The sequence below is a fragment of the Halictus rubicundus genome, chromosome 1, assembly GCF_050948215.1.
Source record: "Halictus rubicundus isolate RS-2024b chromosome 1, iyHalRubi1_principal, whole genome shotgun sequence".
Classification (NCBI taxonomy): Eukaryota; Metazoa; Arthropoda; class Insecta; order Hymenoptera; family Halictidae; genus Halictus; species Halictus rubicundus.
Window position 1 is genome coordinate 2,338,309 of NC_135149.1, and position 25,934 is coordinate 2,364,242.

General features: G+C 48.8%; 2 protein-coding genes across 10 annotated transcripts; both read left to right on the top strand.

The window, feature by feature from the left end:
* The first annotated feature begins 1,654 nt into the window (after positions 1–1,654).
* On the top strand, positions 1,655–11,973 carry Ena (ENAH actin regulator enabled). The gene is made up of 8 exons (XM_076806445.1): positions 1,655–2,739; positions 2,815–3,136; positions 3,222–3,349; positions 3,417–3,478; positions 3,570–4,924; positions 5,033–5,224; positions 5,318–5,570; positions 5,697–11,973. Exons 1-8 carry the CDS (start codon positions 2,672–2,674, stop codon positions 5,723–5,725), a joined length of 2,409 nt encoding a protein of 802 aa, XP_076662560.1. The 5' UTR covers positions 1,655–2,671; the 3' UTR covers positions 5,726–11,973.
* A 1,446-nt stretch (positions 11,974–13,419) lies between these two features.
* LOC143365746 (uncharacterized) lies at positions 13,420–25,699 on the top strand. Of its 9 annotated transcripts, XM_076806258.1 has the most exons (20): positions 13,420–13,872; positions 14,320–14,481; positions 14,900–15,228; positions 15,932–16,957; positions 17,772–17,867; positions 17,969–18,148; positions 18,217–18,426; positions 18,484–18,743; positions 18,898–19,087; positions 19,232–19,424; positions 20,591–20,685; positions 20,810–20,833; positions 21,381–21,425; positions 21,554–21,620; positions 21,701–21,868; positions 22,875–23,019; positions 23,168–23,275; positions 23,345–23,497; positions 23,645–23,677; positions 24,356–25,699. In XM_076806258.1, the coding sequence occupies exons 4-19, from the start codon at positions 16,184–16,186 to the stop codon at positions 23,670–23,672; spliced, it is 2,736 nt and encodes a 911-aa protein (XP_076662373.1). In that variant the 5' UTR covers positions 13,420–13,872; positions 14,320–14,481; positions 14,900–15,228; positions 15,932–16,183; the 3' UTR covers positions 23,673–23,677; positions 24,356–25,699. The 9 variants fall into 9 exon arrangements, with proteins under 9 accessions (XP_076662373.1, XP_076662337.1, XP_076662329.1 ...); XM_076806222.1 differs by lacking the exon at positions 23,645–23,677 and having other exon boundaries at positions 15,925–16,957; XM_076806214.1 differs by lacking the exon at positions 23,645–23,677.
* The last annotated feature ends 235 nt before the right edge of the window (positions 25,700–25,934 follow it).

Genomic DNA, 25,934 nt, shown 5'->3' on the forward strand with positions numbered 1-25,934 from the left:
ATCTTCTCATTTTTCTTCGACGTTTCGTAACGGCGTTTCGGCGTTTTCATTTTACTCGCGAAAGGGGAAGATTCCTATCCGGTGTAGCATTCGGTTTCCACCGGGGGGTAGGACTTCGATAACGATATCATTTTTCGTCGAACGTTTCCGCTCGTGTTCCATTTTTCCCTTTATCGTTTCTCGTCCGGTCCGGGGGAATTCTTTCGAGCGTTCTTTTCGATGTCGGTCGTTCCACCGTTCGATTTCCATTGATTTTTCGATTGTATTATCATATTTATTAACCTTTCGATAAAGCCGATCAACTGACAATGACGCAGACAGCCCATACCTGGCTAATCGCAAACCGGGCAGATGCTTTTGTCGTACTCGCTGTGTAAAACTATGTACTTTTTCAACGCATCGAATTCTGTCGTACAACATTTGCTAGATATTCCCAACGTACAGCGATTCAAAAATATTTTTCATTATTTCGCTCATTAATTTGACGTTTGAATAGAATATTATACTTCATCCATAGAATACGTAATTGCTAGATACGTTTTACGGATTTAAATGTACTTAATAGTACACGTTATTGTCGTTAAAAAACCCAGCGTAGGGTTTGGCTAAGGGTTGAAAAAAAAAAACGTCTAAGTTCGTAGGTGTGTCTACGCGTGTCGTTGCAACGACGAGTGTACAGTCTTTCGATTTGTGGTATTGACGTTTAAAAAATATTACGGTAAAACGTCGATTGATAAGTTTGAATTGGAAACTCGGTGTTTCTCGGTTAAGTCCTGCACATCGTGTCTCGCGCTTCGCGTTCCGAAGTCTTTACGCGTATCCCAAAACTGAAACCGTGCTTCATCTTCTCTTTGCTCGTTCCGCGTGCTTTTTACGTGGCGCCTGCATCAGTTGCAGTTTGCGGTACGCGAACCAGCCAGACCGCCGGATGGAAATACAACGCCGAAAAATTGTATGTCACTCGTTTGTTTATGTCCGGCGAAGCGTCCATTCTTACGCAGGCGCGTGCGTTTCGCAATTATGCTGTCACTTAAAGATTATCTTTGTGATTGCACGACAATTTCGCCCGGGTGCTTCCGGTATTCGAAAAAAAAACCTCGTAATCGGTGCTGTCATTGAAATTCCCCGATAATAGCGCGTCGATTTCTGATTCACTGATTTCTCGTTCTTCCTGTGTAGAGTGATTCATATCTGGTTCAAGCGATTACACGAAATACCTTAGATTACGCGCTTCCATGGCACACTTGTATCTTTATTGTTGCGATACAAAGAGAGAGAAAAAGTTCAATAGAAATTTCTACATCCAGCAGATAAAATAGATAGACGCGCATCGTTCTATTTATGAACTTGTTTGTGGGTAACGGGTGAAGTAAATGAAACTTTGTTCGCTCGTATACGTCTTTACTCGCGTGGACCGTCGACCGTCCTGGACCGATGCTCGCGAGCGAATGTTCGATCGCATACCTTCGACAGTCCAATTTTTACTGTCGCCAGTCGATTGTTTAACAAACGATGACCGCCCTCAGAACCGATTTTCGCGCATTTCTCTGCGGCTTCCGGAGGAAGGTCGCCACCGCGTATACAATGTATGTTGGCGGGCCGCCAGATTGTTGTAATCGTGATCCTCCGAGTCTTCGGTCTACTAATTTCGGGACACGTAGGAATAGTACAATTTGATATTTTGTTTGTCAACAACGATGATCCAACATCTTTCCTGATATCATTCAAGAATTTATTGTTATTATGACCGTGTTATTGTGCAATGCTTGTATACAGTTACAGTTTAGACAGAACTACGCCAGAGCTGGTCGCAATACGAGGTCATTGTAACATCTTATGAATATGACTCGGTAAGGCGTTAAGTGGGATACTTTCATCTGTTGCGGATCACGCGAAAATGCGTCAAACGAATATGGCGCGTATTTCTACAGCTGTAAATCAGTTTGTAGATAAAAAGGATTCAGTAAATCATCGCCCCGTCACGAGAAGGTGTTAAAATCTGCCCCAAAACGACACCACAGACAGCCTCGCAGCTGCGAGCACTCGCGTGAGCTTATTTCGCGATGCATCCCGGTGGCAATTTCGAATCGCGTCTTACATGTATTTATTTCAGCCGCAGAAATAAATTCTCAGTTGTTATACCGTTGAAAAGGAGTCGCTTTGGTCTTATCTAATTTTGGTGGTCGCCGAGTCTGCGACGAACGCGCCAGGACTTCTGATAACCGAAATTTGCAGTTAGCAATTCCGGGGAAAACCGTTCCGAGAAACGTTCACCGGTGGAGGGGAAAATCTAGCGGAAGGAATCGGGATGCGCACGGCTAAAAATGGTTGGTTGTTCCGTGTATATTACTCTGCTCGTTATCGTAACGCCAGCCTGTTCCTGGCTGGCTGTTGTGGCAGAGGAGGAAGTGGTCAGTATCTTTTCGTATTCCGCTCGGTTCTGTTCTGGTTTCGCGAGCAATCCGTCCAACTCGGCCCGTGGCCCGTGGCACGGTGAAAGTGACATCGAGCGTAACACCGTGCTCGATGGAATCCGCTGGTTCTTCCGCCGTTGCGAGAACACGCGAATCGGTTCATCATCCTTGAGACCGTGCCGTGCCGTGCCGTGCTGTACCGTGGCTGCGAGAATCATTTCCTGCGAGTTCTTCTCGAAAGCTCTCTCTAACACACGATGATTTCCAAGCGACATTCCCGCGATAGCCAGCGCTTAATACCGCGACGAGGGGACTACCAATCGTGGTAACGAAATCTCGAAGCCGTCGCGACTCGAGGACGAATTTTCTAATGCTCCTTTTGTTTCCCCCTCTGTTTCAGCGAAGTGAGCATATCGTCCGCTCGTGCGTCGGTAATGGTGTACGACGACGTCAACAAGAAATGGGTGCCGAGCGGCAGCTCTTCGGGGCTTTCCAAGGTCCAGTTGTACCATCATCTGGTGAACAACACGTTTCGTGTGGTCGGCAGGAAGCTGCAGGATCACGAGATCGTCATCAACTGCGCGATCCTCAAAGGGCTCAAGTATAATCAAGCGACGGTCACGTTTCACCAATGGAGGGACAACAAGCAAGTGTACGGCCTGAATTTCTCCAGCAAGGATGACGCCGACGCGTTCGCCAGGGCCATGCTGCAAGCGCTCGATGTGAGCTAAACAGAGAGAAATACCAGCAATCCTTTGCCAAAGTATTTCGTTCTACGTTCATCGATTTTTACGGTTCTTTCTACAGGTGCTCAGCAATGGAAGCAACATATCGAGAAGTCTTGCTCCCGCGGTTGGCCCCACCACGCAACAGCAACCCGTTTTCCAGCAACAACAACAGGGCAACGCTCAATACGACGAAGACATGGGCTACAGGTTCGCAATATTACAATTTCCCAGAATTTATTATGCAATGTGACTAAGATTTTTTACTGGTTTACAGAACTATGACCAGGGAGGACGTGGCGATAATCCAGGAGCGCAGAATGTCTCAGCAAAGTCAGGGTATTGTATCTATCACGTTTCACCGTACGGTTAAGTGGAAGTCAGAAGAACCGACCTCGGGACCATCATGAAAACCTCATTCTCTTTGCAGCAACCGGTAGTCCGAACGCAATATCTCCAAGTTGTCCTCTGGGTAGTCAACAGCAACAGCAGCAGCAACAACAACAACAACAAACGCCGCAACAACAGCAACAACAACAACCACCCCAACAAGTTCAAGTGCAACAGCCGCAACCACAACCTCAGCAACAACAACCGGCAGCCCCTCCACTGCCTCAGCAACAGCCGCAACAACAGCAACATCAAACGCAGCAGTCACAGCAACCACCGTTGCAGCAGCAGCCGCCGCCGCAACAGCAATCCGGTCACCACAGAACTTCTTCGGCACCGCCTGCACCGCAACCACAGCAATCCATGATGCAGTCGATTCAGCCGGTCGGCGGCTTAGGAACGGGGGCGGGACAAATGTCGAGCGGCGGTGCTCCTCCGGTCCCACCTCCTCAGCCTCCGATGCCGAGCTCGGTGCCGCCGTGTCCGCCGGTGATGATGAACTTTAACGCACCTGTACCGCCGCCTCCGATGATGATGAATCAGTACGCGCAGTCGCCATCGTCTCAGACGAACTTGCCGAGCCAAGCGCAGGCTCAGTCGATCTACGGGAGCGGGCAGGGAAATCAGTACAACGCCGCGGCGAACAGTAATCAGTACGCGACCGCCTCGGTGGTCGGTCAGAGTCCTTGTCAGTATTCCTCCGGGAATCAGAACAACTTCTACGGCAACAACGGCCAGATCGCAAACGCGTACTCGAGTGGACAGCCGGGTCAAACGAGTCAGTACGGTGGCGGAAGCGGGGCCGGTGGTGGAGGCAGTGGAGGTGGCGGTGGAAACCAATACGCGAGTGGGAATTCGATCGGTCAGTACGCCAGTAGTGGAGCAGCAACGACCGGGGGGCAGTACGTGGTCGGTGTCGGCGTCGGCGTTGGGACTGGCGTGAACGTTGGCCAGCCAGTACAGAGCCAGTCGCAGTACAGTGTCGTGTCCCAGGCACAGCCACAGTACGGAACCGGTCAAGTGCAAGCCGCGTCGAATGCCACAAATCCCTATGGAACACCCGCGAACTCCGTGAATCAGTACAACAGCGGTAGCGCCGGCGGTGGAGGCGGTGCAGCCTCCGCTACTAGTGGAATCCACGGGCCGACAGTTAATTCGAACGTTTACGGGCCTGTTGGCAGCGGTGGTCCCCAACCGCCGCCCATGGTACCGTTGACCGGTCCCGCTGCACCTCCACCACCTCCTCCGCCACCCGTGCCAAACGCGAACGCCATCAGCCTTAACCCTCCCGGTTCTACCGGGTCAATGAGTTCCAACAACAACAACGCGGATCCACCGCCGGACGCCAACTCGTTGGCTGCTGCTCTTCAAGCGGCTCGTTTGAAGAAGAAGCAGGTTCGCGTTTGCCTGGATTGGCGATTTATATCCAGTTACTTTTTGTTTTATTCAGTGTTATATCCAGTTAATGTATTCTTTGGCTGATCATTTGTCGCATGGTTTCAGGCGGCGCAGCAAACCGTGGAGAATAGCAGCGGTTCGAATAGCAACAACAGCGGCAATACCGGAGGCGGTGGAAATTACGGTACGTTGGGCAGAGGAGGAGGTGGCAGTATGGCTTCCATGATGGACGAGATGGCAAAAACTCTGGCGCGAAGACGAGCCGCCGTCGAGAAAAAGCAGCCCGAGCAACCGCAGGTACATCTTGTCGTTCTCTGTTACGATTTAGTAGTGCTAATATTAATAGAATGTTTGTCGTGCAACCTCACGTGCTTCGTTTCGCACCGACAGGAACCGGAAAGCTCGCCCGATAAGAAGTCTTGGGACAAGAACAATTCATCGAACAATAAATTCTCGAACGGTGCCGAATCGCCGAAATCGGTTCGCAAGAGGTTCGGATCCGCGTCCGAGGACACTTTGCTGAAAGTGAACGGTGTGAACGACGGAGCCGTGCTCACCGTTCAAGAAATGGAGGCATTCAAAGCGGAGATCATCAAGGAAGTGCGCAAAGAATTCCAGAAGATGAAGCAGGAGATCGTGGACGGTAAGCGACCCGAGAGATCGGATGATCTAACCATTTCTTCTTTTTTTTTCGATCCTAGCAGTCTTGTTTTTGTCGTTTCGCTACAGCGAAGTTGCTTATCGGGCTTTTGTTCTTGAACGTTTCTAGCTGTGAGAGCGGAGCTGAGCAGAAGATAAAGACGCGACGCCGGGCCAGACTCGAGGAAAGCGATAATGGGAGAAGAGAGAGGGAGAGAGCGAAAGAGAGAGAGAACAATGTATCGCGTTGGTCGGACAACCGAAACGATCGTGTCGATGGCCGCGCGCGCAACACAGGTTTTTTTACTACGTATTCGCGAGAGTGAAGCGGACTTATACCCCGTGTATATCAAGCACGTTCGTGCGTAAGTACATTATTATCTAGCCTAGCATTCTAAGTAAAAACCGTACCCTTTCGTTGTTTACTAGACCGATGGTAAGCGACGTTCCATTATGGATAACAAAACAAAACAAAACAAAAAGAAAAAAAGAAATCGATTCTAATTCTGCCAATTCGACGCACAACAGACAATTTTTGGTCATGAACCGCTCGGTAGTTGGATGCTACCACGTTCGAGAACGCGTGCACTGTCTTCGGTGGGATCGCCGAAATCGATCACTATGAACGTAATCGTTCATCATCGTAGAAACGCGTCGATCCATCCCTCACCCACGCCTCGCCGATCGAGGACACCCGCGATTAATTAATTTATGTAAATATCGGTCGAGATTCGACGCGCAACTCCGAGAACAAACGCGAGCGCGCGCGATCATTTCTGAAAAAGGATGCCTCTAGTCCGAGACGCGATTTCGACTGGGATTCGAGCGATCGACTGCGCGCACATTCTCGCGTTTCGCTAATTTCGAAGCGCCTCGACAGCGCAGTCGACGCGTCGAATCCGCGCTGCACGCGGCACATTGCGAGGCTGTAAAACTCGAAATTCCTGTATCCAGTCTGATTTCTCACGCTTTTCGTACATACACACACATACATACACAGCACGACTATTCTTTCCGTGTACATATGAAATCGATACGCACAGCTCGTTACATTCCAAGAGACACACGCAATGGTTCCGCGAAACGCGAACAAAAGACAACAAAAAGAAACGAAAGAGAAACGGCAGAGAGGAGAGACAAGACGAACATGTAGAATACGTGAAAAACGTGAAGCGGTCCACCGATCGACTGCCGCGGCTTCGAACGAATCAAACGAATCCTGAAACGGTTAGAGTACCGTTTTCGTTCACACATATACAAATACACACACACACACACACGCACGCACACACACACAGACGCGCGCGCAGAAACGCGTACACCGATCATCCGAAGCGTTTTAGAAATTTTACCGATTTTTCTATTTCACACAGAACCGACTCAACGAAATTCCACACTCTGAACGCACGACGATTGAACGATCGTGTTTGATATTGATATTGTATATTATTCTCCGTTCTTATATTTTTTTATCGTCTCCCGTACGATTCTCATGGAGCGTGAGAAGAGTAACGTTGCAGTTCATATATATTCTATGTACCTATAATATAGTCGTATATACGCTGATCTGCACCGGCTTATTGGCATTTATTGCAATTAACGAAAACACAAAACAATGAAAAAACAGCAAAAAAAAAAAGAACGAAGGAGTACTACAAAGAGATTTGCGTGAAAAAAAAAGATGATAACTAAACAGGACAGCGAGAAACTTAGAGAACGTGGAGAGGGGGGGGGGGAAGAGAGCGAGAGAGAGAGAAGAGAAAAAAGCAAGTTAGAGGCGATCAGAAGGGGAGAGAGCAGAAGGAGAAAAACGGTACCCATCGTTCCGTGTAGCAGCGATATCTTTTTCTATCGGTATTTCGTAAACGACGCGCCATCGTTTCTCGATGCGCGTGAATTGCAAACTTTTAACGTCGCGAAAAGGGGGGAAAAACGAAAGAGAACGCGAAACGTTCGCGCGATGGATTCGCAACGACTGAAACTCGAAAAACTGACACGGTTATCAACCTCGTCAAGTTTCTCCTGATTTATTATCGAAACACAGACGTCTTTTATTCTAAGCATATCCGCGGGTCTAAATTTTGAATCTCGCTTTACGCAACAATCTTCTAGTCGACCAGGAAAACTGCAAATCGGAGAACAGAACGGAACGTCCGCGGCGATTAAAGGCGCACGGTCAGACTTGTGCGTTTCGCGATAACATCTGTCGGCCATTGAATGGACACGCGGTATTCACACACTGCCATCCTCGTTTCGCCTGTAATAGTTTCCACGCGCACCTATTTCGATTATCGTAGCGTTTTTTTGCCTGTTAACCGGCCGAGACGATCGTCCTCGACTTTACCTTAGTCTCGGTAGCCCTTTACCTTATTTATTATTTAATCGATGGTTTATTCGGTTGTACCTTTGGATCCGAATTAGTACAAAGTCGAACAATTTGATTCGGTAAAGCGTTCACGATCGTAGAAACGAACCGGTCGGTTAACAAGGCCGCGATCGATCCCGCGACTTCGTCGAACGCTGTTCCCTCTGTTCTCGCACCGATCCACCAACTCCATCGAATCGCGCGTTGCCACGCGCACCAGACTCTCCGCGTCGATCTTCCAGTATGACAGTATTCGTTATCAATTTCCTGTATCGACCTCCCGGACTATTATTCGGCGATGCGAGATAAGGGGAACGCGCGCGAAGTTCGTGCCAACGCGCCAGATTTTCCTACCCCCGGCTTTGCAAGCGGGAATGTGATCCGACGATGCCGGGGGATGTGTAACGATTGTACCAGAGCGAGGGTACAACCTTGCAAAACTACTCCTCGGTCATTAGATAACGGAAAGTTCGTGCGGATTTAAAGCGCAAGCTCCCGGGACAAGTTTTACAATGGTTATTCTATCGCATCGAAATATCGACACTGTTTCCAAAGCGTCTGTTGCCAACACAGTCCGGCGTAGATAAAATTAAGCGATACGCAGTCGCAAGAACACGGTTCCGAACTATGAGGAGGATGCGGTAGAACTTCCTAACCGACATCCTCTATTTCGCAACCGATTCAATCGGCACGTTTCCTCCTCGAGAGTGCAGCAAGATTTTATGGAAAAACCGACCGAAGGAATATCGTAAGCGTGGATACGTCGTATCGGAATACATTGGCAACATAGATATTCACTTTGTAAATGAGATTCGAGGGGTTTGATTCAAGATTTTCGTCGACAGAGAAACCGCACGAAACTAGTCCGATGTCTATCGATTAGAGGATAAGCGACGAAGAGCGTGTGTACTCGCGACCGTCGATGACGATGATGGTGCATCGCGATGAGCCCCGGCTGAGAACGATGCGAGCGGAGGACCGAGAAACAGGCAGAGAGAGAGAGAGAGAGAGAGAGAACGAAGAGTGAAAGACCAAGAGATATAGAGAGAATGTATGAAATTGTTGGATGGAAGATTTGTCGGGGAACGGAGAGCGAAGAGAGCATGATCGTACAAATCGGGGTACGAGAGACGGCTGATCGAGGGGAAGTGACTAGTATTAGATGCATTTATATTGTATTTAATATATGTATATTTATATACATATATCATAGATGGATAATTTTAATACGGCAAGTTTATCGCGCGAGTATTACGAGTGTTTGTTACGATTGCAATTATTTAAGAAGCGACACCGACGGGCCGATGAGAGAGAGAGAGAGAGAGAGAGAGAGAGAGCGAGAGAGTCGTACCGCATCATATTGAATCGAATCGCGAGGCATACCACGTCCAGGGCCATTAAAGAAGCAACGTGTGCGTTCAACGGTTTACGTGTCGGCGAAACAACAGACAGAAATCGCTGCGCCCGACGCATTGTTTCACGTGTCACGTGCATGACACAGAAGCGGCGACGAAAGGCGAGACCAAGCTCTAATTATTGCTCCACTTTTATTTACCGACCGTGCCGTTTCGATAACTCGCGATTATAGTTATCGTCTCGGCTATTACTTTTATCCGAAGACAACGACTTCTGTACATACATACATGCACGAGAGCGCGGGAGCCGCGCATTATAATGTTCGAACGTCCCGTTTCAACGCTTCGCGATCCGCGGGCCCATTCGAACCGTTTTTCTATTCTGCAGGATGTTTCCAATCGCTATCGCTATCGCCAGACCCCGCGTGCATTTTACGCGCGGTTTATGGGAAAAAATGGACGAGCGAGCACTAGTATTCCATTCGCGGAACGAAACCTTGTACGATACACGTATGATTTAGTATTACTAGAATAGTGTGATGTCCACGATTTTGTATTTTGCATAAAGAAAAACAATTGAATTCCACACATGTCGTTATTTACATTTATAGCACACAGCACGATACTCGCGGGGAATTTACAACTTTTCTATGATGGTACGTTTGTTCATATTTTCTAAGACGATACGTTGCATTTAGTAGATCGTTAAAACCGCAAAGACTGTTAGCGTTTCAACGGAGATTAATATTAGTAGTTCTCTTTTAGTGTGTTAGCCGCAAGAAGCTTTCCAGTCGACGAAAGACATTCACGCTGCATTTTTTACTTTTATAAAAACTACCTAGAACCATGGGTATATTCGCATAGAGTTTCGCCGTGTACGTCTTGCTTCGGAAACATCCTGTACGGATACTGATACAAAATTGAGGCTATTAGTCATCGTTTCAACGGTCCTGCTTGCGTCTCCAGCGATTCGAGGTATCGTCGATGAGAGATAACAGAGGTCGTCGAAGTAGTATGCGCCGTGTTGTCGATGGACCGCGAAGCGTTGACCGCTGATCGCGTCTCGCCGCCGTTTCTTACGCAGGATTACCTCGAACGACATCGAAACGAGACAGACAGACACACACAGAGAGAGAGAGAGAGAGAGAGAGAGAGAGAGAAAGTAAACGGAACAAATCGTTCGGAAACGTGGCGTCGTCGAAACGGAAGCGTCCCGATGCGAGACGCAGATGACGTCTTAGGACCGATGCACACGAGCGATGCAATACCGCATCGATTCCGCGTTAACATGTTCGGCACGGCTCGAACCGAGATGAGGAAAGTCGTGAATACATATTAAAAAATCAGTATTAACCGACCGGTATCGATTCTTAACGCAACGCCTTTTTACACTTTACGCTTCACATTTTTACGACCGCATTCGGCCAAACTTTTGCTCGCGGCTGTCCTGAGCGTGTCAACGAACGTAGTTGTGCAATGTTCGTTCAATAATTTCGTTACCAACGGTGACTGTAGACGATGATAAACGTCTATACGATTTTATAACTCTAGTCCAGTCTACTATTAAAATTTCGAAGATGGACTTACCTTACGGCCATGCAAGTGGCGATGTTTTTTAGGACCTTTTGCAGTTTTATTTTTGGAACCACCCTGTCGCAGACTTGTTAGTAGACTGCGGATTTTACGCGTTTATATGGAAAATTTGAAACGGTAAAAAGATTAGAAGAACTAAAGGATGCCAATTTGTACTTTTTAATTTTTTTTTAAATTATTAAAACAAGATGGAAATTTGTGTTTGGTTCGTGTCGCAGCTGACGGGGACAATTTTTATTTTGCAGAAAGATTCGCTGTCTACCCATTAGTCTCTCAGGCTGTTCCTAATGTAATTGTACATTCACTTTGACCACAGGACATTGAGCGATTCAATGTCCATTTTGATACACCGTGTCAAAGTATACTGTCGGAGGATTAATTTGAGATAGCTTGATCGGAGATTCTGTAATTGTTGCAACGCGAAGCTGCAACGGAAAAGTTACGCGTTCGATGAGCATCAAAACGTCCCATAACGAGAGGGTTAAAGATCGCGTGGCTCGAGTGCATCGGGATTGTATAGTCGCCGACTGTGAAGACTGGGCCGACTACTCGCGCGGGACAGCGTTGTCCAATTCGCATTCTTCGGATGGTTCGAATAGAGAATGCACGTCGACGTTTCGTTAATCCGCGCCGACCCGCTCCGTCGAGCCTCGAGCGACGAGAAGCGACCCGCCTCGCCGGATGGCATGATTTTTCGCCACCGGAAACCATCGTTGTCGCGTGCGGCTCGGATGCACAACTCGACAGAGGCGAGATCGTCGATCGGTGTCGGCGACGGATCTTTGTTCTCGAGCGACGACAACGACGGAACGGAAATATATCCCGGACGCATCGAAGGGGAGCTCGACGAGGCACACCAGAACCGCGTAGCGTATTATTTTGCTAGTATTTTAAGTGATCGCGTGACCCGCGAGACAACATTTGTACGAGAAAATACGTTTAGCAGCGTTAGTGCGCGCTGAGAGCGAGAGGGAGCGAATGGGAGAGAGAGAAAGAGAGTTTGAATCGATGCCGAGCACACTGTTTCTTAAGACGTATCTTGAAAATATTTGTATGTAAATTGAATGACGAAACAATAAAAAGTATACGCCGAACACACCCGGTGTAATGTTGCCGCGCGGTTTCGTTCGCTCCTGTCCCGGGACCCGATTGCACCTGCGCTTATGCAACCGCTTCAAACTTTCTACTATCAGAGATAATCGTCTCCTTCCTTTTTCTTTAATACGATTAGACTCTGCGGGTCGTCACACTCGTGAACAGACTGCTTCAAGGGACGCTCTTCTTCCTCCGATGTCATTGGCCCCGGAGCATCAGCATCGCCCCCGGGGCCAACACGGAGCGAATATTGCTCCTAAACCTGCTTTAGCGGTCCATGCTCGGGTCGGGTAAGACCCGGTGGAACGTACGGAAATACACGAGACTTCGACCAGCAGCGAGAAACTGGTAGAACTAGTTGTTGGACAGACTGAAAAATCTTGGGATTTGTTTCGCGCGAGAGTTGAGTCATCGACGAATGTACTCGCGCGTTGCCTTCCACAGTGAATCGATCGACGAATACAGTGCTGGCCGAGCTAGTCAGATTCATGAGAATTTTCGAACTATGTACTTTAGACAACGATCTCGCACCTCTCTTCTATAAAAGAGTTTACATGCGAGGACCGTTCCGAAAATGAGAGCATCAGATTAGAAAATGGAAGGCTGTAGAAAACAGGTGTAGGTGTAATTAAAAACTGTAAAAACATTAGGATAATTTTAAAACTTTTTATAAAACATGAAAACAATCATTGGCACAGAGATATTACAACATCTTCGAATTTCATGCTGTATATGTTATAATTGTAAATGAGCGCATGCACAAACGTAGTTTGATTTTTTATTTGTTAGAGAAAAAATGAGATCACGTCTGGTGGTGAACGTGTCAAGAAAGAAATCAAATTTTGATTTCACTCCAGTTTGTCGCAATTCAGGTGGAAAGTTTTTCCTTCGCATAGAGATCCGCGGTGCACCGATTACAATGCATCGGTTGTCTTCTCTGAATTGAATTGATCGTGATCGACGATCGCAACGGAGTAGATCTAATACGACAGGTAAAAGAGGAATGTCTAGTTTAAAAATGCGAGCACGTACGGGAAAAGATGACGGCAAGGCTAATTTCGTCTCGGCTGGGATCGCATTGAAAACCGGCGGCGTGCGTGATCGTCGTCGGCGATCTTTGACCGATCGCGGTTACATCGGCGATATTACACGTCGTCGGTCGTCCAGAGAGCGTGACGCAAGGTAACGGAACGACGGGTGGGAGCGGAGCAGATGGGCGAGAAAGGCACGGGGGGAGAAATGAATGACGCGTGAAGCGGGATAGCGGGGAATCTAGTTTGGTCGATCGCGAGGCAGAGCGGTGTTTGTTGTTTCCGCTCGCAGGATCGGGAGAGGCCGCACCTTCCAGAGGCCGCGTGGCCGAGACACGCGCGCGCGCATGTTGCCATAAAGACAACCGGAGACAGAAAGAGAGAGAGAGAGAGAGAGAGAGAGAGAGAGAGAGAGAGAGAGAGAGAGTTAAAAGGCCGCGTGGTGCAACGTGGTGCTACGACTGGGTTCCGTGGGTGCGTCCTGCGGGTGTTTTCGCGACCGCGTCCGGATCGATACCGTCGGAGAATCTGGAGCGCGACAGTTAGTCTCGGCTTGTCCGCCTTTAGGTCGAAGGAATCGTCGAAGGGGAGCTGAAAGAGGCTAGAGGGGGTATTAAAGGGGGAGGCTGGAAGAAAGTGGCGCCGATCAGGCGGCCGGCCGGCCGGCGCACGCGATCCTCAGGGTCTACTGTGAAGGAAGTCGACGTCCTCGTGGGCCGGAACAACCGGAAGTCGACGAGGACGCGGCCGGTTGCGACCGTGAAACGCCTCGTCGCCACCATCACCGGTCCCAGGGAAACCAGGTCACCCGAGAGACGCCTCGTGCAGAATTCCGGAGGAACCAGCGACGAATCGAACGTTGTTAAGGTAAATCCGCAGCAACCCGTGGTGTGTCACGCGCGCTTGCGCCCCGCGGAGCACGGTCCAGCGTGTGCGACAACCGAGTGTCGGAGAACCGCAGAGTCGCGTCGAGCTCGACCGCAAAAACTAGCCCCGCTGGTTACCAGGGAGAGGACCAGGGTAACCTACGATTCGGAGTCGGATCGATCGATCGTCAACACGGTGTGCTGCGTCACGGTCCCAATACAATACGAGCGCTCGTCAAGTCGCAGATCCGAGGCCGAGATTATGCGTCGGCGACGCGCCACCCTCACCGACTGCGTCACCGCCGAACGGTTCGGGGGTTGGTCGCGTGGATAGACGACTCTGTTAGCTTCTCTCATCCTCTTCGCACAGTTCTGTTCGATTTTAACGATACTCGCGATCATTTTGAGCAGCGGCCGTCGATCGGAAACTGAACGATTCGTATTTCAGAAACGGGCCATTGCCGTGAAAGCGGGGACACTGGATCGAAGAAACCACCGGGGACCGAGATAAGTCAGTGATCGTGGATCGGAGGAGACTGCCGAGAGGGAAAGTCGAGGAGAGGATTCCATGAATAGAAGATGACGTGACGCTCACAGTGACGGAGCATCGGTAAGATACAGCAGCGTCGATCCGAGCACGAGGACCGCTCGCGATCCACGCGGCACGCGGTCAGCGCGGCTGTTCGCGCTCGTTCTACCGTGCGCAAACACGCTTGAACACGAGCCGGTGATAAGTCGCCGTGGCTTATCGAGGCTTCATTGTCCGTTCGTCGCGAGCAGCGAACGGATCGCGCTCCGCGAGAACCATCGAGTCATCGATCGGCAACGCACTGCGGCTGGGTAACACAGCGTTGTTTACATTGTCGGTTCTCTCCGTAATTCTCTTCACTGTATGCATCTTCTATGCTACTCGATTAGCAGAAATGTGGAATAATCCGTAATTGGCGACAACATTTGTATGTCAACCGGACAAGGTGAAAACCAATTGTGCACACGTTCATCGCCTCACAGCGCGCTTCTGGTTTCAGCTCGAAGGGGCAATGAGGATCGTCGTCGACGTCGGAGCATCGCTGGACACCGTGGGAACGGCTCTGAATTCTTATCGACTCGATGACCTCATCGAGAAATCAAGATTGGATTTAGATCGGACTTACACGCTACTGGAATGTTACTTGGATAGAAGCGTTGATGGTCAAGCCTGCCGTGAATAAACGAGGGATCGGCGTGTAGGCGCGGTCGACGCGTTGCGAAATCAACGGCTTTTCAACCTGCCAATCGCCCGATTTTTGGAGCGCGGACAATCGCGGAGATTAGATCCGTTCGAGGAGATTCAAATCGATGCGATTAACTGAACAGAGTAAGAATCAGTGGACGAGTTACTCGACGATCGACCCTGCGAAGGCACACTGTTTTCAATTTCGAATCTGCAAATATGTATAGTTCAAGATTACAAGATCGTATTGAACAAACGTAGCAAAAATCAGTGTAGAGATAATTATGTCAGCATCCGAGATACCCCAGTATGCCGTAGCAGAGTTAATCCTTGCGGTTCTTTTCAAGAAATTACGGCGTTCGTACAATAGCTTTTCGATTAGTTTATACATTTCAGTAAAAATTATTGCAGTTAAAATCAAAGGATTGAATTGACTCGAACAGTGCACGTGGGATGAACCCATTTCCATCGTAAAGCCATGTCCACACTGAAGCAACATCGAGCAACTTTCAGTCATCTGTTGTTGCCTTCTTCTTTTTTAGTTGCTTTAGTGTGGACATATCTTTCAGACGAATGAAACTTAATGTCATTACCGATAACAACGACAACAATGGAAACTACTTGTAGCTTACGAAGTCAAAGAGACAATTTGTTTTGTTAATGACGAGCAGAAAAGTTGAGCGTATATGCGCGCTGTAACGAATAGATAGCGGCTAGAAAACAGCTTGCACACCTTAGCTAACGATGCAAATGGGTTAAAGAAATGATAAGTTAACGTCGACGAGAGAGAGAGAGAAAGAGAGAGAGAGAGAGAGAGAGAGTCTGCCAATTGTTTCTCAGTTTGTAGATCGAGAAAGCAGAAAGACCGCGTGGAAAAGCAGTTCGAAGCGACCGAAGAGGTTGACGGATTGGCCCGACCCGGCGGAAGAAAGAGTTTTCCGCGGTGGCCGTCCGTGGCCGACGCTGCACGAGTCAAAATCGAGACGGAGCCAGTGCCGTAGTCCTGGGGGCCCAGGGTATAGGTGCGGCGTATTAATAGCCCGCGATAGGTCGTTGGTGGGGGGGCGTCGCGTTCGCTCGCGGGTGAAAATAGAAAAGAATGTTTTTGGAATCCAATTGGACTTGGTTGGTCGAACGATGGGGCAATATGGCCGACTTGGCCGAGCGGGTGGACGATCTGATATGCAGTTTCGACTCGGCTGGTGACACGACCATGGATACGTTATCGATGCTAATATTCGGCTGGATGTTGTTCGGGCTGGTAGTGTTGTGCGTCGGCAAATACGTTTACAATCGGTTCGTTTTAAACGAGGCCGCCTCCGGTACGATAATTGCCGCGAAGGACGGCCATATCGTTCACGGTGATAGCGTTGGTGTCGGTGGTGGTGGTGGCGGTGGTGGTGGCGGTGGTGGCGGTATCTTCGGCAGCAGCAAGTTGCTCTCGTTAGGAAAACAGAAACCAGCATCATCTTCGGGATCGGGCGGATCGTCGGCCGGAAAGTCCTCCGCATCGGGTGGCGCAGGTGGTGGCGGTGGCACCGGTTCCGCTTCCGGAAGTGGACCCGCCACAAGCCACCCATCCGCGGGTACCGGAAGCATCACCGTACCCTCCGCGTCTCCCAGCTCTTATGTCCCGCCGACTCCACCTGTTCGGAAGCGTCTTACCGCCAGGAAGACTTCCGGCGCTCTGGTCAGCCCCGCCAGAAGCTCCAGGAGCCTGAACCTGCCGACCGCGACCGGTGCCGATCCGGACGCGGTGCGCTGGGTCAACGAGATCATCGTCTGGCTCTACACCGACCCCGCGATCCTCGATGAAGTGCTCTCGGTCTGGGTCGGCTCGCTGAACCAGTTCACCGCCAACTCCGTCGACGAGGTAAGCCAGCGGCTGCCAGTCGAGACGGCGATCGACTCGCACCGTCTCGCTCGAAGACAAGCTAGTCGCGGGACTAGATAAGGGGCGAGGCGAATTTTTGGTCGCGCGTGGGTGGCCGCGGCACCAACGGAAACTCGACGAGTCTCGTCTCGTCTCGTCTCGTCTCGTCTCGTCTTGCCTCGTCGCAACCACTCGGCGTCGGACAATTTTACTTTGCCTGACAGATACGCGCACACGCGCTCGACCACCGTCGAGGCTGACTTTTACGACTGGAATACATTTAACGTGTCCCCGACCGTTTTTCCCTCCTCTGTTTTTCTCGGCCGCGCTCCGAGTCCACGACCTATACGGCGCGTCTCGTGTCCAAACATCCAATCGTTTTGTCGATCGTCGTACAAAAGAAGCTTCTCGCATTCAAGTGATCCTATTTAACCGAAGCATTCCACTACACCGTGCATGAACGGCTAAAAACTGTGTCGAACGAGTCGCTGCCGCGCGCGCGGTGATTGCAAATCGGGTCTTTTTCGATCGAATTTTTAACAGGCATTTAACGCTTTACCGATCAACGATGATTCCACTGTCTGTAAAGACCCTCCGAGACGGTAGTTTCATTCGTAAACGTACAATCTGTGCTGCTCTCGAGCAGCACAGTCCAATGATTTGATTTAGATTTGTCATTTGTATGAACATGCCGGAAGTGAAGCAGCCAATAGGTAAAGCGTTGATGGCCTTTTAACGTATCGTTAAGTTGCACTGGCATGACAATCGCGTGCAAGCAGAAGTTCATGGATTTAATCGACGACTGGTTTTGCAGCATGGGGTTGGAGTTGAATTTGTCCGGGTTCTCCCTGAAACCTATCCACCCAATCTCTCCAATATATTTTGCGAATGCGACTCGAAGGACGATGTGGTACGTATGCGATAATCCCTCGATCGACACGGGATAAGAGATCTCTGCGTCGAGACCGCTTAAGCCTGGATAAAGAACGGCCGCCTGCCGTTTCATTCCAGACGATCACGTGCGACTGCGAGGCTACACCCGCGCTGCAGATGAAAGCGTTCCGCCGCAAGGCGGACAAGCTAGAGGTCAGCCACTATCGCGTCAACGTGAACCGTTTTCGCGCTCGTTTGAACGTCATCTGCATCACCGAGAAGCTTCTTCTTGACCTGAAATGCGACGGCTGGCCGGAGGTTTGTTCGTTTAAGTAGCGAATAGTTTATCGAGCGATCCTTGACACTGTTCGGAATCGATTCGTCAGGTGAAAGTCTCGCTGGCGGCTGTGGGAACGATCAAGAAGGACCTCGACGAAAGTCACCTGCAGGAAGTCGTCACGGAGATCGTCGTCGGCGCTCTGAGAGGGACCAACGTTCACCTGAACCTGTTCCAGTACCCGAATTGCCCGCGACTATGGAGGGAACAAGCATCCAGCCATCCCGGCTTCTCTGTGCCGATGCATTACGACAGCATGGTAAGATTTCCTAGACCAGTGCGGTGACCCGAATCCAACTTGTTGCTCCATTCGCAGAGCGCGTCCAGCGGCTCGCTGCAGGCTCAACAGATGCGTCACCAGCAGATGCGGACTCGTACCCCGACCCCGGCCCAGAGTCAGTACGTGTCAGGTGAGAAGAGATTGTTAGTGAAAGTGGTGAGAGCGTCGGAGCTCGGCGGCGAGCAGGGTGCCACGGAACCGTACTGCGTGGTCGAGCTGGACGAGCCACCGCAAAAGAATCAGACCTCGGTGAAAAAGGATACCCGGAACCCATTGTGGGACGAGGCGTTCTTGTTGTAAGTTCCGTTCAACGTGTTTCTGCAATTTTTTCGAATTATATTCTGCTTCATTGTTCTTGGACTAGAATTTTTGTTTGGTTCAACAAGAAAGTGTTAAAGGCAATAGGAAAGATGAAATGAATACCGTTTGACGGCACTTTTTGAACCTCAGCGACGTGAACCGGAACACCACCGAGGTCCTGCTGGAAGTGTACGACCGCGCGAACAAGTCCCAGAGGTTCCTGGGTCTGGGAATCGTCGGGGTGGACGAGTTGCTCGCGAATCCTAGTCAGAGGCAGATCATACCTCTCCAGTGTCGGCCGTACCAGGAAGAGGACATCACCGGCACCTTGACTGTCGAGGTAAATAAGAATCCCGATTCTAGACGCGAAACCTAAGAAGCCTCGTCGAACACTGCGTCGCCGGGTCGTTGTTCTGTTTACCCGCTTTCTCTCCAGACCCCGTCACCCCCTGTCTCTCTCTCTTTTCTTTCTCTCTTTTCCCAGTTTCTGTTCATCGAGGGTGCAGAGGTGCCTCAAATTGGGAGCAAACCTTACAAGGTGAAGGAGACGTTAAAGCCGGTGTCACCGACTCCTCGTACCTACAATACGACAAATCTCATCAGCGACAATAGTCTAAATTACAACAATGGTAACAGCACACTTATCTTGTACGACTCTACCGTTCAGTCCGATGGGGGTAATTACCAATTACATTATCTGAAAGGCATTGCGTTCCTATTCACGAGTGTGGAATCATAGTGATTAGTGTCGCGTCCGTACACTTCCTCCCACACACCGACGCGCAAAACTGTTCGCTGTTTTTCCATTCGCGAACTACCGTTCTCTCCGAGTGCCAACGTCTGTTTCACGGCGCAGGATACTGCTCTGTCTGTCACCTGCCCGTCAAACGAACCTGGTCCGTCGTACTTGCCCTCGTTTTCTTCAGCCAGAGTCGTCGAAACGGCGCTCAGTGTTCCGAGAGTTAGCACTCCGTGTCGTAGAGCCATGAAAAATGATTTTCAAAAATCGCGTTGGCCACTACAACCTTGGATGGCGGTGCCGAGGTTTGAATTTCGATCCAATTAAATTTCAAAACAACGGGGAGGCTAATGGACCTGTAGCACGTATATCTTCGAAAATATGTGTGTAACAAAATTAATAAAGCTACTACGAGTGCCACTGAGCATCGTCAACCGTATACACAGAGGTCGGAAAGGTCCGCTATCCGAGGGTTAATAAGAACAGAAAATATGCAGTTTCGTCGAAACACTGTGCGTCGTGATCGCGCGCAGTTGTACTCGCATGTAGACATTCTCGTGTAGCGCGTAGATTCTTTGTCTATCCCCATACCTCTTCTTTCTTTCCTTAAGCGGCCCATACGAGCGCTAAACATTGAAATAAACAATTATACAATCTCGAGAAAACAGTGTAACGCTTCGACCGATTAGAAATCTGCAAGCGAAGCGTGCACGACGCGACGAATCGTAACACGTTTATGGGCCCCTTAACGTTCGTGTTTAACGCCCAGCACGATTTTGAATGGTTTTTCACGCTCGCCTCCCGATCGGAATGTTTCCCGGTACGCAGTCCTTCAAAAGTTATTTCGGCTACCAGAGAACCAATCTTGACGAGCGACGGTGACAGTAAATCACGATTTACGTAACCGCCCGGGACCTAGCCAAACGCGAAAAATTATCTGGTAAACGAAATGGCCGATGCTTCGTAGAAAAACAATGGACAATGTTCAAGCGTCTCGCATATACGATCGCGCGAACGATCACGCGAGTGCATTTCTACGCGCTTGGACCACGAACCAACGAGGCCACCGATCGAACTTGAAACATGCTCTATGCTTTCTCGTAGATTATCTGACCAACGGGAACGCCGTCGATTCGCCCTACAGGACCGGCCAGATCAACGGGAATAAGGGCACTTTGATCGTCCACAGCCAGCAGAGGGTATGTGTTTCCATAAAAGCTCCGCTTCGATGGATCCGCAACGGCAGCCAATACTTTTCCTTTTTCTCGTCTAACTCGTACTTGACTAACTGTACCGTATCTTTTTCTCGATTTTCTTTTGCAGCAACCGGAGCGGCAAGTAGTTAAGGTAACCCGTTACACACTGCATGGCATCATCCAAGGCGATAAACTCTGCACGTCCACACCTCCCCCACCTCGATTCGAATCGCCGAAACATTCGCACATTTGTCCGCTATCTTCTCCCGGGTCTTTTTTTTTTTCTAATTTTTCTTTACGTTCCATTCAGTTTATCGCGAGATCAGCAACGGACCCTTGGTATCGGTCACACTGTCCAACGTATGTTTACTTTTTATGGATGATTCGTGTAGATTTTTCTCGGAGAAGACAGACTCTTAACATAAAGAATTTTCTATGCTTCAACCGTAGAAGTTTTCGACAGTGTATTTCGTGGTACCCAAGCGTCTCTTCAGCAGAGTTAGGCAAAAGTGATTTTTGCTCTTTAGAATCACAGACCGGACACATGCGATCCACTGACGTCTAACTCGGCGGATTACACGCGATTTGAACCCCGTAGACATAGTTGTACTCCCGTAGCTTTAATCGAACGCAACCCTCCGTATCACGAGAGCACTAATAATCGTCAGCTGCGTGGCGTGTGTTAACTAATTCGACAGGTCGCCCTCACGGAACACGGCAGCTGGCAGGAGATATCTCCAGAGGTAATTATGCTCGGTGCTCGAATGTCCACGTGTTCAATGTTCGATGTCGATTAACTCCTACGTTGCAAAGTATCGATTAAACGTAAACACAAGAGTATGGGCGATAACGCGAACTGTGTCCGTTTTAGCATGGGACGAAAGACACCAGCCTCACGTCGGGACCAGAAAGCACGCCGAATTCCTCCAATTCCGAAGGTACTTCATCCGTCGAGCCTTTTACCCACAGTTGTAAACGTTCATCCGATCGAGTCTTCACGATCTTCGATTTGTTGCAGAACGAGGAAGGACTCGAAGAAAACGGCGGGACTTCTTCGGCACCATAAAGAAGCGACTGACGAGATCGAAAACGAGGAGCAGGTCCGTGGGGCCGGAGGGTGATCTAGATCACGAGGATCCTCACTCTAGATCCATATCTGCGGACAGAGCACGCGATCCTGGATCCGGTATGATGATGCTCAACCCTTTCGCTGTGTTTGCCGAATATTTTATCATACACAGGTGTACACTGCTCAAATTGAATCAAAGAACTTGAAGAGTTCAGGGGTACCGCCTGTATAACCCCCTGATTTTGAACCCTAATTTCAGAATTTTTTGGGGAAAAAGAAGTTAATCAAATATTTATTTAAAGATTTTTATTAAACATGCCACGAAGTATACAAACAAATTTTTGTATGTCATTTGCATTAAAACTGTCGGTGGTAGACGCTCTTGAGTGCAGGAGAACTTTTTCTAGAGAGGGTTCCGGGGCGTGACAAATAACAGCCGCAAAAGTTGATCTGGTACAAAAAATCAAAGTTTTTTTTCTTTAATCCGGCGGTTACATTACGTGTTATCCCTTAACCAATAGTTTTCCCGTAGTTAGACTAAACGTAAGAAGATAAGATAGTTAAATGAAGGACAGAATCATCGCTTAATTCAAGTAGCGTAGAACTAGGTCCATCACTAGCTTAAGTTGAACTTGTCTGTTATGCGTACGAATTACCTGTGGCACGGTGTGCGTGACGCTCGGTGAGTATTATCACCCGTATTGTTAGCGGGATGCTGTCGGTGTTGCGGATGTCGATTCGAATCCCGCTGTCAATGGAATTTCGGGCGCAGTCCTGCTAATAGGTCTTCTCGCATCAGCGTAGTTGCCATTTTATTTCCAAGCCGTAGACGTAGGCAAAAGCTTGAGGTGCTCCCTCTACTGCTAAGCAGCCCTAAACGAAGCTAATTACCAGAACGATGCTTAACACTTTAGCTACTAGACGTCTACCGATAGACTTTTGCTACGCGAGATATTCACAGGCCAAATCGATCGTTCGGTTATTCAAAAATCTTGAATTATTTTCCTGATTGTGGCATAAAGTGTTAACGCTATTGCCAGTGCTGGTTTTCTCCCGCTATTACTTTCCATAGTGCGACTAACGCAACGGAGTGCAAACGATGGTTTCGTTTGGGTTTTTATAGCTCGTTTATCGATACCAGGAAGGGAAGAGCACTCGAGGCGGTCCAGTCTGAGCGAGGCTTCCGGTATAAGCGGAGCGTCGACGAGGACGTACGTCAATGAAGCATCCACGCTGGTTCTGGAGACCCTTGAGAACGGTATCAAAAAGTAAGGAGCACATGCTTGTAGTCTCATTATTAAATCATGGATTTTTATGCAAAATAAATCCATAAAACCCGCAATCTACTCATTATCCATCCGAAACCATTCGAATTCAACAGATCTACCACTAAACTTTGTTCTTGGTATATTTCAGGCACTATCTGGTACCTCTGTCGCTTGCACAGAAGAGCAAGTGGAGGAAAAAGGGTACCAAGCTTCACATATTCAACGATCACACGTTCATAGCGAAACACATGTCAGGGTAAGCAGAGGTGTAGTTACAATTATCAAACGGAGGAACACGTTCCGAACAACGCTCGTCGCGTTTCAGTGGAACGGTATGCGAAGTCTGTAAACGAACACTGGCGAGACGGCTGGGCAAACAGGGCTACGAGTGCAGGGACTGTCAAATGAAGTGTCACAAGCACTGTCACGTCAAGGTAGACACTACCTGCCCCACATCCACCATACAGAACATCGAACTGTAAGTAAACCGTTTCTTTCTTCCTCGCGAATGATCGAATAATCTCCACGGATCAGATCTCTTTCGGACGAGAGATCTTTTTCGGATCGTCCGTGAAACGTTTCGACCAGCTAATTCTATTTTCTGTTGATTTGATTCTCGTGTAAGGTCCCTACTGCCAGTGCTCAGTGAATAGGATGGGTAAGTCAACGAGAAGTTCAAAGATAGCTGAGCATGATTTCTCGTTTCTTATGATTGACTTTCCTGCGTTGACGAGCTGTTTCTTTTCTTGCCTGCCCGACTAATCGTTCGGTTGCTTGAGTAATTATAAGGGAACATACACTTGCAGCTAGTTAGAAAGATGTTGAACATATATCTTTGTCGTATTGGCTATAGTTTGTGTCGACCGGGTGAGAACAGCCCTCGAAAGATCAGGACCCTATTTGGTTGAATATCTTGTACAGTCAACCCTCCTGTAACGCGATTAATTCGCACCTCGTTATAAGAAACTCAGAATTAGTGGAAATCATATTGTGCTTCAGACTAGCGTGAACTCAACAGTTATCAGAGCACCGCGTTACAGGAGGGTTGACTGTACTACTTTTACGATGTGTGCAGATGTGATTTGGTTGTGTTTCCTTGTTAGAAACCAGAGTCCTGTTTGTGCCCCTGGGCTGCTTGATCGTCGCAAGTAGAAATGTCCTTGTTGTAGCTACTAATACCTAGACGAGATGCTCGCGTGCGCGTAGACTGCGGATTTTGTATATAACATCAATAAGTTAAAATCCACGGTCTACACGGGCGCACGGGCTCGTTTGGTGTCGTCCTGCGTGATCGCTGATGAGTGGACGTCTGAAAGAGTAATTCTCTATTTTCTAGAACGTGTATAAAAGTTCCACGACTCGAACGAATACCATCCAGCCAACTCTGCTGACCAGGACCGAGCCGAGCGGATGCTCGACGGACGTCGACCGCTTCACTGGAGCCATCGCTCGTGTAACCAGCGTTGTCATTTTGCCCTGAAATTGTTGTTCGAATCGCTTCGTTGATGACCGTTTGTAATTTTGTCAATGAACAACTCGCGCCGCGCTTTTGAACGCATGATTATATCGTTAATAGGATGATATATGCTGTTGCTTGCTGGAGCAACGGGGAAAGAGTCAGCCGCGCGCAAATCAAACGGATAGAGATCGCTCGCAGACGAGAGAGGCAGCACAGCGTGTCTCGTTTGCTGCCCTTCCGAAACCGGCACGAACGAACGACAAAGAATATATTGAAACGAAACACGCAAACAAACGAACCGAAACGAAACGGAGCGAACAGAATGGAAGAGGAATCACGCGGATAGAATCGACACGGCGGCACCTTAACTCTATCGACGAACGAGATAATCATATTTTTACATACCTCTTTCGCCGTGGTCCTCCGACCATGGCAGTCGAAAACGTAGTACCGGCGAACGATCGACTATCAGACTGCGCGTATCTTTACGCGAATCCTCAAAAGAGTGAACGAGGGAAAAACGATTCTTTCGTCGACTAAAAAAGATCCCTTGCGGTATAAAATGAAACGCAAAAAGATTCTAACGCGTTCTCTTATATATTCGATGCTCGCGATAAAAAAAAGTGTGAACATCCGCCAGTCTACCAAGGATCGATCATTCGCCCTGTGATTCTAGATTGACGCGTTCTTTCTCACTCGGATTTTTATGCAGTTTTTTACGCTTCGACGAATACACGTATCCTTTTCCATTCTATGTTAAGGCTCGACTTTTCTAACGATATTCCAAGCTTCACGCTTACAAAAACGTCGTGTCTCGCGTGTACTCTCACAGCCGTTTTCGTCGATCTCGTTTCTCGCCTGGTTCTCGTTCTCGTTCTTGTTCGTGCTCGAGGAGCGGACGCGGGAAACGGGAAGGATCGTAACACGATCGGGAAACAAGATTCGCGAAAAACCGGAGTTCCGCGAAAATCAAAACGTGTCGACGATACACAGTGCCTCTACGCGCGAAAGCTTTTAATATTTCGGCTGAAAATAACGTTATTACGATCTATATGCTATTACCTCGGCGATCGGATCGACGAGGATCGTGGATCAAGTGTCGCGATGTCGCGGCAACGATGGCGGAATAGAGACGGAGAAAGGAAAACTTGTTACGGTTTATGATAACGATAGCAATATTGTGTTATAATAAGAAGAATAATATATTACATTATGATTCTACGTTGGTCATTCTCGTCTCACACTCTATACCGATTCCTCTCCTGCGTCCCTGTGGCTCCAATTTACGATGCATCAAATGCATCGATGAGTGCACCGTTTATTTTTTCAATTCTTGTCCATCGGGGCGTTACATATGTCTGATTTGCAACACGATTGTAATACGATTAACGATCAATGCGTTTAATTAATTCTTGGAGCATCTAACAAGCAGTTGCTATTGGCAACGGTAAAGCGC

What these genes read in the sequence shown, in the direction of transcription:
- Ena (XM_076806445.1), top strand. Translation starts at nt 2,672, where the DNA reads ATGATTTCCAAGCGACATTCCCGCGATAGCCAGCGCTTAATACCGCGA. An exon ending in CGAGGGGACTACCAATCGTG is followed by an intron (nt 2,740 to 2,814) that starts GTAACGAAATCT and finishes CCTCTGTTTCAG; the next exon opens with CGAAGTGAGCATATCGTCCG. An exon ending in CCATGCTGCAAGCGCTCGAT is followed by an intron (nt 3,137 to 3,221) that starts GTGAGCTAAACA and finishes TTCTTTCTACAG; the next exon opens with GTGCTCAGCAATGGAAGCAA.
- LOC143365746 (XM_076806222.1), top strand. Translation starts at nt 16,184, where the DNA reads ATGTTTTTGGAATCCAATTGGACTTGGTTGGTCGAACGATGGGGCAAT. An exon ending in TGGGACGAGGCGTTCTTGTT is followed by an intron (nt 18,744 to 18,897) that starts GTAAGTTCCGTT and finishes TTTGAACCTCAG; the next exon opens with CGACGTGAACCGGAACACCA. An exon ending in CCGGCACCTTGACTGTCGAG is followed by an intron (nt 19,088 to 19,231) that starts GTAAATAAGAAT and finishes CTCTTTTCCCAG; the next exon opens with TTTCTGTTCATCGAGGGTGC.